This window comes from Rattus norvegicus, chromosome 1 (genome assembly GCF_036323735.1).
Source record: "Rattus norvegicus strain BN/NHsdMcwi chromosome 1, GRCr8, whole genome shotgun sequence".
In the NCBI taxonomy this organism is placed as follows: domain Eukaryota; kingdom Metazoa; phylum Chordata; class Mammalia; order Rodentia; family Muridae; genus Rattus; species Rattus norvegicus.
The window spans coordinates 253,782,258-253,794,793 of record NC_086019.1 but is presented as its reverse complement, the minus strand read 5'-3'; the positions used below and the strand labels follow the sequence as shown (position 1 = coordinate 253,794,793).

General features: G+C 40.8%; 1 protein-coding gene across 6 annotated transcripts in view; it reads right to left on the bottom strand.

Annotated features, from left to right (window-relative positions):
• Nucleotides 1-216: 216 nt before the first annotated feature.
• The window catches only part of Slf2 (SMC5-SMC6 complex localization factor 2), a 62,599-nt gene continuing 50,279 nt past the window's right edge, over nt 217-12,536 (bottom strand). For 3 of the 6 annotated variants that reach the window (XM_006231550.5, XM_006231551.5, XM_039088085.2), the window contains 6 exons: nt 12,086-12,173; nt 10,528-10,659; nt 10,111-10,188; nt 8,873-8,959; nt 5,273-5,341; nt 226-3,689 (listed from right to left, as the gene is read on the bottom strand). In XM_006231550.5, the coding sequence (XP_006231612.1) occupies nt 3,654-3,689; nt 5,273-5,341; nt 8,873-8,959; nt 10,111-10,188; nt 10,528-10,659; nt 12,086-12,173 (490 nt within the window). In that variant the 3' untranslated portion in view covers nt 226-3,653. Of the gene's footprint in view, nt 3,690-5,272; nt 5,342-8,850; nt 8,960-10,110; nt 10,189-10,527; nt 10,660-12,085; nt 12,174-12,536 lie in introns of those variants that run through there. The other 3 variants (XM_017589590.3, NM_001134612.2, XM_039088080.2) reach the window with 3 other exon arrangements.

Below are 12,536 nucleotides of genomic sequence, written 5' to 3'. Positions count from 1 at the left end.
GTTCACTACTAAACCCTAACATGGAGGTGGGTAAGAGCAGCCAAATGGATGTGTAGAATGAGGTAAGAATGAGATGATTAGGGGCTGGGGATTTAGCTCAGTGGTAGAGCGCTTGCCTAGGAAGCGCAAGGCCCTGGGTTCGGTCCCCAGCTCCGAAAAAAAGAACCAAAAAAAAAAAAAAAAAAAAAAAAAAAAAAAAAAAAAAGAATGAGATGATTAAATTCCTGACTGTAAAGTACACAGTAAATTTATTAATTGCGTTATGTAAACATGAACTGTGGAGAACTGTGGCTTTGTTTTCCACAGATACAAAAAAGGCATCAAGCTAAAGGGAAAAAAGCTTCAAACAGGGTATTTTCGATACTCAACCACCTCTACTACTCAATCAAATGTTACAAGACACGTTTAAGCTGAGAAAAAGTTTTAATAACACATACACATACATTCAGAAGACTTTTAAACAAGACAGTATAAAATTTTAAAGGAAAGAAAAAACCATTGCATTTACTGCCTAAGAGCTAGTAGATTAACTGGCTGACAAGAATGCCCCGGGGAAACTGAGGCACAGATGAGGTGCACCTGCACCATAGAGTAGGCGTCCTCAAAAGATCGAATTTTGCTGACTCTCGCACCCAACTATACCTTACCCCTGCCTCCTGAGAGACAAGCCAAGTAAGTCCTCCAACTCAGCTGCTTGTCAATGAGTCAGGTTTTAAATTTAAAAATCCTCCTGGTTTCAAGACTCCACACATTATTACTGACCCCACCAACTCTATCTATTCTGATTGGAGGGAGAGGGGGAGAAAAAAATACAAAACAAAAAACAAACAAAAAACCCCCAAATGCTTCAACAGCGCCTGGGTGGTAACTATCTTATCTATCATTACCAGGGAGATATGTATATATTTCTTTGTTCCTCTTTCTTTCTTTCCTTCTTTCTTTCCTTCTTTCTTTCCTTCTTTCTTTCTTTCTTTCTTTCTTTCTTTCTTTCTTTCTTTCTTTCTTTCTTTTTCTTTCTTTCTTTTTTTTGTGAAGTCAAAAGCAAGCTACTACTTGCATTAAAAAAAAAAAAAAGCCAACCTTCTGAAAGGTGACAAAGGCACCGTTGCCATCAGGACACAGACAAAACAATGCACAAACACTGACTTCAGTGCTACACAGGTGATTTTGTGCACAAAAAGCCTCTTCATTTAACACGAATTACAGAACTGTATTTTCAGGTAACAAGAAAAGCAGGTCAGAAAAGGCAGTTACACACAAAAGCATAAACACAAGAACTTTAATTTTCAGCTTGCAGTAAGGGTAAAAAGTTTGACATACACATCCAGAAAAGTAGACAAGGATTATTTTTGGCACAGTAATATTGCCAAACACACCACCACTCAGTGCAAGCTTTGTTTGCCAAGTCCCACACATGGCCTGACAGTCTCTGTGCAACAAGCATCTCCTCCCTCCTCACCGTCCCATTTTCTGGGCAACAACAGGCAGAGGGAGACAACGCATGGGGACTCAGAAGGAGATGGAAAATACTTGATTTGGGAGAAACCATGAGCTACTTGTGCTAAAATAGAATCACAACATTTCTACGAGAACCTAAATGTAAATACTGACTGGACTATGACCTGGAGACTGAAGACTGCTACCAGAGTCATAAATACAAAGGCCTGAACTGATGTCTGGCCATTTATTTTAAAGGGACAGATAAAGTAATTTTCTCTAATGGAGAAAGACAATTGAAAATAGAGATTTTATTCTTATTGGAACTGCTAAATAAGAATGTATCAAAGTGGTTTTAAATTTGATGGGTGGTTATTGGTTGAAACTGCAATATAAAAGGATCACTTAAAAACCTGAATAACCCACTTGTCCCCGTCAATGTACACAATAGAAAATATTTACACACTGTAATTACAAGCAATATAAGCAGATTTTTATACTTTGAGATTTTGTACACTTTACACAATGCAAAATGAGAAAAATATGAACACTTATAAAATTACACACAAATAATGTATCTACAAGGTATTAAATTACAGAGTGAAAGCCCCACTGTTGGGCAGATAGATGCCAGAGTTTCAAGCTTCAGTCAAATATAACTCTTCGTATCTATCTCTTTAACCATAGTGGCATTTGTAACAATACCCTTGAGAGGTAGCATCAAGACAATATTCTTACCAGTAAACTCAACACAGAATAAAACTTTTGTTGGTCTGACTCTTGGAGCCTGGATCAGCCTTAATTCTTGAAAATGTGATTTGTGTAGTTTTCCCTATAGAATCTCTAACTGCCCAATGCTTGACACGAGCTCTAAAGTTGCTAACGCTATTTTAAATGATGGATTTAAGATAAAATGGTTTTTATTCCTAAGCCTCAGTTTAGAGGTAGAAAGTTAGCTCTCAGAACTTATTTTCTCCTCTCAAACCATAACACTGAGCCCAGTTCCCTTCTCCACCCCTCTCCCCTGGACCCACACAGACATTAGCATGCTCAGGAGACAGCAAGCCGCTCCAGCCAACATTCAAAGAATAAGCAGTTGGCATCCTTTTTAGGAAGCAAACTCTGCAAACTGACAGCAGTCGGCAGGAGTGTCGCTACCAAAGTCTTCAAAGGGAGTAAGGCTCAACCTAGCATGTGCGCCTCTGCTAACCTCTACATCTAAACTAAAGGATGGCTTTCCAGTGTTTCAAAGAATTTAGAGCAGCTGTGGTTTTCAAGTGCAACAACTTCAAGATACAGACTTGAGTGTGCCATGAGCACGCATACACGTGCACCTGTACACACACACACACACACACACACACACACACACACACACACACGTCCCCAAAATAAACACCATCAAGGCCTCTGCTAAATTATATACTTGTGGAAACAAGGATTTTGGAAACTTCCAGATTGTTAAGCCTTTATATAGAGACTTCTGTAATATAGTTACCAATGGCCAGAATTCTAGCTTAGCTGAGATTTTATGATTAAACCAGTATTTAAAAATATATGCATTACAAGAAACCCTAAACAAACTGCCTGTGAATGTTCTGGCATTTTAAAAACAGTCACTATGTTGTAGCTTAATCTCTTCCTCTAAGGGCAGTCTGACAATATACCAGATGTCTGTTCCTTGATTTTAAATATATTTAAAAATCTCAGATTTATAATCTTGAATACTAAAGGATATATATGGGCTGAAACTGCCTATGGTTTATGGGTTTTTAGAAGAGACCAACACTTCTAATTATAGGGCTCTGTTCTGAGCCTTCCCTTTCCACCCTAGAATAACCAAAAGGAAAATGAAAAGCAGCTGAACCTTCCGTTCTGCGTCCATCTCAGGCTGGCCCGCACTTTTCTTCCTGACTTTCTGATGATCCAAGTGCTATGCAGCCCCTTACACGATAACTGCTGAAGACTTAGCAGGAGGTGGAGGTGCTAGGAGGGGCAGGCTGGGTCCGCAGCTACCAGCTGCTTCCACCCTCCCCCCTTTCCTCTACAGGCAGCTGCAGATGGCACTTCGTATCTCCTTCAGAAACGGGAAAGTCTTCATCACCAGCCTCACACTGCATATGCACACAGCCGTGTTCCTTAGCATCTGCTGGATCCCACAGTAATCCCCTTGGAAAGGCCCTTCTCGTTTTGTATTTTTGCTGCTGTAACTTCTGTTAAGAATCTGGCACCCAGAAGTCATGAAGCTGCCCCTTAGAGAAGGGGGGAAAAAAAGAAAAAAGGAAAATTTTAATTAGATTATAAATTAATCCTTCTAAAACTACTAATCACTGGACAGCAGGATTTGATAATGAAAGTTGATAAAATCTATCTATCTATCTATCTATCTATCTATCTATCTATCTATCTATCTATCTATCTCTCTATCTCTCTGAAAACAAACCTACCTTCCTTCCTTCCTTCCTTCCTTCCTTCCTTCCTTTCTTTCTTTCTTTCTTTCTTCTTTCTTGGGACAGGGTCTTACTATGTAGCTTTGGCTGACCCTGAACTCACAGACACCTGCCTGCATCTGCCTTTCAAGTGCTAGGACTCAAAGCATGAAGCAACCATGTGCAGCTGAAAATTTCTTCTGATTTTATAACCTTTATATTGTGACCTACCAGTAAAAATGCATAATACAAGTATAATACAAGTAGAGGGTATTTTCTCTCATGGGCACACCCACAAGGGGATGTATTTAAGAAGATTAATGTGTTAGACTGATGATCAAGTTTTGCTATTAATGCCACACTGGCACAGCAAATTAGCCTTAAAATTTTACTGAAGGAACTGGACAGATGAGTCAGTAATTAAGAGCACTGACTACTCTCCCAGAGGATCTGAATTTAACTCCCAGCACTGAGTGACAGTCAACAAATGTCTTCACTCCCATCTTAGGAGACCTGACATACTACTCTGGCCACCAAGGTTACTGGGCATAGAAGTGGCACAGGCAAACATGAACATAAACCATCCGCACACACAAAATAAAATACTTAATAAACAACAACAAAAGGCTCCACACTGCAGAGAGCTCGAGGACATCCCCAAGCTCAGCTGATAGGAGTCCTCCAAGCATGCACAGGGCCCTGGCTTTGCTCCTCAGTTCAGAGTGAATGGCGGTGGTGCACGCCTCTAACGCTAGCAGTGGAGGAAGAGGTAACACTGCGCTCTACTACACCTGGCTACAGACCACCCTGTAAGCAAAACACCACTGACATTCGGTAAAAAAAAGGATTCTACCAGAGAATATGCTCAAGATGTTTTCCTCACTCACACATACTTGTACATAAATGTTCATGGGGAAATCATTATTAATGGTCAGAAAGCAGGACCACCTTGTGCTCATTTTGTAAGTGGATAAATGAAATGTTATGTCATTTAGCAACAGAAAGGGTATACACATTACAATATAGATTTGTCACTGTCCGGTAAGAGAGGCTGATCACGAAAGACCACATCATTTATTCACATGCAGGAAATATCCACAAGAGGAAAACCTCCACAGAAGACAGACAGGCATCTTAAGGGGAGCAGAGGCCTTAAGGTGGTGGAGGAACAGGGAGCGACTACAGAAAAAGTGTGGTGAAATGTGCCCTGTGTGTTTATCTTAACAACTATTAGAAGTACTCGTGAGACAGCTCCTGTGTTTGATTCTCTGTGACACTTTTAGATGTGTGCAAGCCATTTCTGAAAATAATGGACAGAAAGAAAACAAACTCTAAAATTCAGACACAAATCATACATCATGCAGGAGTTTTCATAATAAATAAAACGTAAATAAATAAAATGATACCTGAGTAGGCCGACAGTTCTGGATTATTTCCTGCCATTTTCCATGTATCCTGGCAACCAAGTCTTTTACCTTAAAAATAACAAAGAGAAAGAGGTATCAGATCAAAGTATCTGCACTTAAGTACAATCAATCTAGCATGACATAAAGCAGTGGCAGCCCTACTGTGGAGGTGCAGGCTGTGCACTGGCACTCAGCAGGACTGCAAGTCCAAGGGCAGTCTCAGCTGCGGGAGACCCTGCTCCAACCAAACAAAACAGCAAAGTTAAATACAAACCCACACATATCCCAGAGCTATCACAGGCCTGTACCCAACAATTCTGTTTGATTGCTGTCAGTAAAAGGCAGCATCTTTTTGGGGAGGCTGTCAAAATGATATTTTCTTTATTACCATAATTTATATTTTTTATAATCTAAAATGTGAAATATTACTTAATTTTCTTGTTTGCTTTTTGAGACAGTCTCTCAATATAATTGTGGCTATTCTGGAACTCTGTATATAGATTAGGCTGGCCTCAAACTCAAGATATCAACCTTCTCCTGCCTCCTTAGTGCTAGGATTAAAGGTTTGAGCCATCTCACTCATCCTTAATTTTCTTTTATTTTATGTGTATGGGAGTTTTACCCCCAAGTACATCTGTTCATTGCTCACTGAGGCCAGAAAAGAGCTTCAGATCTCCTAGAACTGGAGTTATCTATCACATACAGATACTTGTGAGCCACCATGTTAGTGCTAGAAATCTAATCCGGTCCTCTGGAAGGTCAGTCAGTTCTCTTAACAGTAAGCCACCTCTCCAGTACTAAATTTCCTTTTTAAAAATTATTTTATGAGATAGGGTTGTTCTATGTAGCCTTGGTTAACATTACATTTAAAAAAAATTATTGGGGTTGGGGATTTAGCTCAGTGGTAGGGCGCTTGCCTAGCAAGCGCAAGGCCCTGGGTTCCGTCCCCGGCTCCGAAAAAAAGAAAAAAAAATTATTTATTTAATGTATACGGGTATACTGTACACACACCAGAAGAGGGCATCGGATCCCATTACAGATGGAATCTGTATCTATCACACACAGATACTTGTGAGCCACCATGTGGTTGCTGGGAATTGAACTCAGGACGTCTGGAATTGAAGTCAGTGTTCTTACCTGCTGAGCCATCGCCAGCCCAGCTAACATTTAATTTAAAGCAGTTTTAGCCTCCTGAGTACAGGGGCTATAGCAATGCACTACCATGCCTGATTTCCTGTTACTAAAGATGGTCCAGAGAACCACAAATCTGCCTTCAAAGACATTTCCCCACGTAGCTGTGGCTGACTGGCTTCCCCTATTACCTCCACTTGTTAAGTGCTGGGATTGCAGGCATGCTCTACCTCACCTAGAATAAGCTAGTTAAAATAGCCAGAAAAAATGAGACATATTTTCACTATGTAGGTCTGTGGCCTAAAACTGGTTAATGTAGACCAGGCTGGTCTTGAACTCACTGAGAACTGTTTACCTGTCTCCCAAATGCTGATTTGAAAGAAGTGATCCACCATTCCTGGCCATAAGTCAGGAAGACAAGGAGGCAGAGTCAAGTGGATCTCTTGAGTTTGAGGCAAGCCTGGTCTACAGAGGAATTCTTGAGATAGCCAGTGCTACACAGAGAAACCCTGCCTCAAAACCAAAGTTAAAATTTCCACTTTTTCTCACTATGTAAAGTTTAGAAAACTGTCTTAATAACAATGTCTACAGAATAATAACTTGTCTACAGAAGGTCTGGAGAAGCAGGAAGCTACTAACCGATTTCAAGAAGACCATGTCTGCAGCAGTTTACAGGGCCAGTTGCTTCTCTCTAAGAGAGGCTCTGGGCCAGCCTTGCCGGGACAGCTTTAACAAAACCCAGGTCAGTGAGATGGCTCAGTGGATAAAAGCACTTGCTGAGTAAAAGTCTGGTGGCCTGAGTTCCACTTGTGGAACCCACATCATGGAAATAGTGAACCCATTCTTGTGAGTTGTCCTATGACCCCTGCATGAGCAATGTGGCAAACACACCAATCTCCTAAATACGGAAAAAAAAGAATGACATCTAAGCCTTAGTGGTCCCTGCGAGGATGTCTGTCAGCAACAGCCAACAGCGCTGCGTGTGTAGGCTGCCAACGTGTCACACTCCAGAATATACTTCTGACACTTGGGCTTTGTGTCTGAGACCAAATGTGTGTGGAGCAGTGTGTCCTCATCATTCTCAACCACAGTCTTTGAGACAACAGCACTCACAGCATCCACAGACTGGTTAGATGCTGACTGGTGAGCAGGGCCCCGCTTGTCTCTGCCCCTGCCCCAGCACCAGGCTCCACCCCTATTTATGTGGGTGCTCATGCTAGTACAGCAGGCACTTGACTATACCCTGTGTAAGGGCTTTAACTTGTATAATGACAAAGACAAAAGTCCCTATAGTGCTAAAGAAATTTTCTTTGAGTGTCTGAAATTTTAGAACAAAGAGTAAAGTAAAGAATATATTTGCCTTGAGATTACTTGTTACCTGTGCTTTCAACAGAGCTGGCAAAGCACTCAGCAGAGGCTGACTCGCTACCCACCTCCTAACTCAGAGCGGTGAGTGACTTACCTGATACTCAGGAGCCTGAGGCAAGACAGCAACAATTAAAGGTATTTGCCATGACGTCTAATAACCACGTTTGGCTCTCAGGATCCACATGGCTGAATAAAAGGACCAAGACCTACAAGTTTTCCTGTGACTGATATACCCCAACCAATATGCATACACTGGAATTTGTGCATACCCACCCCCACCCAGGAAATGAAGGAATGAATGTTAAAAAACAAAACAAAACAAAAAAGCTCGAGGAAAGTCAGGCACAGTAGTAGAAACCTGTGATAAATACTTGGAAGGCAGAGGCATGTGGATTTGTGTGAGTTCAGAGACAGCCTGCTCTATACAACGAATTCCAGGTCAGCAGGGTTACAAAGTGAGACCCTGCCTCAAAAACAACAACAAGAAGGAGCTTAAACCAAGCCTAGGCCATATAATGAAACTGTCCTTACTTTAAAAAGGCCTTTTATGTTCTTCTGAAATAAGCATATCTGGCTGAGTTTCCAATTAAGTAGGCTTTAAGCTATTCTCTCTCTCTCTCTCTCTCTCTCTCTCTCTCACACACACACACACACACACACACACACACACACACACACAGAGACAATTTCCCTCGCCCCACTCCAAGAGAGTCTCCCAAGTGCTGGGATCACCATCAATATACTGACTGGGCACTCAGTGGACAAAGTGTGTGTAAGCCTGAGACTGGAGTGTGAATCACAGAATCAGGGTAGACCAGCTGTCGCAGCACACATCTGTAATGACTGGAAGCTCTAAGGCCAATGGACTGTGTTTTAAATCAGGTATAAAGAAAGCAGTGATTCTAGGTGTGATCAAGCAAATCCTGAGAAGTTGGAGCAACAAACTTTGTTAATAAAAGTGAAAAACAAAAACAAAAAACAAAAACAAAAACAAAAAAAAAAAAAAGAAAGCAGTGATTGATGCTCATAACTGTCCCAAGGCCTCCCATGTGCACCACATCACGTGTATGCCTACACACCTACCACAAATAATATACTTACTTTAGTTCTGTAGAAAAGTCTTGCATCTTCCCTAATATCACACTTAACATGCTTTTCCAAAGCCCCACAAAGCAGCACGAAGTGTTTCTACACGAAACAAAACAAATGCAATAGATGAAAACAATTCTGAAGTCTTGCAAATCAACAAACTATGCAGTTAAAGAAAAACTAAATTGCTTAAAACTTACTTAACAGAGTCCCATCTATGAAAGGTGTTGACTTCCATAAGAACATAATGGTTATGATTCACTGCTAGTTAATTTAAACTTGAGCCCTCATAAGGTGGAATGAGCACTGACTGTCGCATGGGCTTTAGCACTCGTGTGCTCACAATTTAATTCATTATCCCTTTTCTCCACCTCCTGACTGCAGAGAACAGTGCAGCTACAGGCCTGTGCCAGTGCTCTCTGCTCTTCCCTCAGAAGAATACCTGCATGCTTGCCCTTTACTGCGTTTGGAGAGATGGTTCAGTAGATTTTGATTCTAGAATCCATGTTAGGCATCTTATAATCATGTTAACTATAGCTTCAATGGATTTGGGGTCTTCAAGGGCATGTGCACTCATGTGTGCACACTTCCATGAAGGAATGTATGTGTGTGCATGTGTGTGTATACCATGGTGCATGGGTTGAGGTCAGAAGACAACTTTATAAGTTGGTTCTCTCCTCCCTTTCCATGGATTCTAAGATGTGAACTCAGGTTATCAGGCTTGCTTATTTAGCAAGCCCTTTACCTGCTAAAACACCTTGCCAGTCTCTTATGCTTTTAACTGCATTATTTAAGAAGGGTCTCACTATATAGCCCTGGCTATCTTGGAACTCATTATGGAGAACAGGCAAGGCTCAAGCTGGAGAGATGCTCAGCAGTTAAGAGCACTGACTGCTCTTCCAGAGGTCTTGAGTTCAATTCCCAGCAACCACATGGTGGCTCACAACCATCTGTAATGGGATCTGATGCCCTCTTCTGGTATGTCTGAAGACAGCTACAGTGTACTCATGTACATAAAATAAATAAATCTTAAAAAAAAATTATCTCCATCTTAACCGCTGAGCCATCTCTGACAAATAATTCTTGTCACTAAGAAATAGTTGAAGGGTACCATGACTCTCCAGTTTCCAGAGCACACTCTGACTTCTAGAGCAAAACCAGTTAACTTGTAAGTTTTCTTCTAATACACACATGCTCATCCATTTCACAAGTGAAATCACCTACTTATAATAATACTAAATATTACCTACCCGTTGTCCAGAAGAAAAAGAATGAGAACAACTAACTTCCCCAATTAAATGGAGAAGAATGTAGGTCAGGTAATATGCCTGTTAGAGAGAAGAAGGAAATTACTACCCATGAAAAGGCTAGTAGAAATACCATCCCAGTTTACAGAGTAGCAAAGCTACTCAGGAAAGAAAGGATTTCACTTAGTCTGGGAGGAAGGAAAGCTGTGTATTTAAACCAGACTTTCTGATTTCTAAACTAAGTGCTTTCTTTTTACAGCTGCTTAGCCCTGGTCTGCAGTAGAGCGTATTACATTAGTAACAACAACCCTCACACCCCAACTCTCACTCTGTTTTAACAAGTGTCAGAAAGCAATAAACTATAAAACAGGATTTACTGGATGCCCTTTGTATTATACTCCGAGCTTCTGTTCTGGATACCTGCTTTTCAAGGTCTAAATGAAGACTGTCATCGATGGTTTCATTGGGCTGTTCGGCCTTTTTCTTCAAGATCATTTTCTTCAACAAATCAGAAGGCTTCATCTGTACTAGATAGCGATGTAGGACTGGGATCTATGAAGAGAAGAGACCAGTCAACTCTTGAGCTAATTCCAGTGTGCCCACTCTCATTCCCGCTCCTTTTCCTGGCTTGATAGTTCTATGATTACCCATTTTTCTGTTTACTTTAAAGTCCTTAAATGTTTAAGGTATTTTATGTTACATTTAGAAACGGGACATAAATGCCCAGGACAAGATCAAATGACATTATAGTAGCGGTCACTGAGTTCTAAAAAGGAAGCACTATCCAATGTGGTGGCTCAGACTTGCAATCTCAACCCTTGAGGCTGAAACAGGAAGTTATCACTGCGAGTTTAAGGCTGACTGGGCTATTAGTGAGTGGCAGTCTGGCTGACACTGAGCACTAAGCCTGATGGGTATTCATTTGGTTCTCTTTTATACAGATTTAAAAGAAAAATGTAATAGTCAAGACAGATGTTAGTAAAACCAACAGCAGAAATGCTATCCTGGATCCTTTAATGGCTATAAATAATCACTAATGCACTGAGGTCTTTTAATTATCCTAATGGTTCAGGAATGGAGCCATAATCATATCCATGTCCACCTGACTAGGGTGGGAGTCAGTTTTATCCCATAGCATCCTGTGCATATTCTTATACGTTGATTTATATGACTAGATTACGTTTCCAAGAGTAGAGTATCATACATGAAGAATATTGGCATTAGGATATCTTCATTTATTTCTAGGACATAACCTATTACCTTACAGTGAATTGCAATTCAAACAATACAGACATACCCAGATGAAGTTTTGTAATTTTTCAGATCCAACGATAGGTAGCGCTATCGCTGCTACCACTCTTTGCAAAGTCACCAGAACTGAGTGAAATTTCTGTATGATCTACTTCTGCATATTCATATACATCTCTACTGACAAGTGGTGGCAAACCACATTAAGCTCTGGGATCTATAAAGGCCACCTGTATAAACAGGTATAAGATGTGGTTAACAGCTCGGAAACTTCTAATCGATCATCACACTGCTAATCTTGGGACAGTAGATAAATTCTCAATGTCATAACTGCTAAATAGTTTATTTACAGATTAATTCATCAGTCTATAACTGTCCTATAGGGTAGCGGCTATACCATCTCCATTACAGATTAAAAAAAATAAACTGAAACTTTTTTATTAGGTATCATGCTAAAGATTATAACAACAGTATCATGCTTGAAAGCTGAATTTAATAAGGACATTTTTGAGGCAGGTTTCTCTGTGTGGCACTGACTGTCCTAGAATTCTGTAGACCAGGTTGCCCTCGAACTTGGAGGTCTGGCTAGTTCTGCCTTCATAGTGCTAGGATTAAAAGCATGAGCCACCACACCCAGCTAATCAGGACATCTGATTCAGAATTCATAAATTTATTTTTCCCAACATCTCACTAACTCTCCCATTAGAAACAAAAATATATTTATTTTTACCTGAAGATTATTGGCATTAGGAATATCTTCATGTTTTTCATCCAAAAGCTTTGAAATAATCACCAGACTGAGGCACTGCCTCAGCTGCCTGGAATTAGAAATGAAAAGCATTTATAGTGTGTTTAAGCAATACCGCTGACAGGCACGTAGTTAAGTCCAGAGAAGTCTTCATCTCCCAGGGTTATAGAAGAAACAACTATTAAGAGCTGCAGTATACTCATGTAGGAAACATACACACCAAGTTAGAACTGCCTCTGGAGGGGCTACAGTTCAGTTGGTAGCATGGCTGGCTAGCAGGCACAAGTGGTGTGGTGCATGCCTGTGATCTTGGTGCTCACGGGAACACCAGGAGCGCAAGAGCAGCTGCCACCGCAGGCCGAGTCTAGACTTAGCTTGAGCTACTGAGAACAAACAGAAAAGAAAGTTGAGTGTGATGGCTAACGACCTTAAT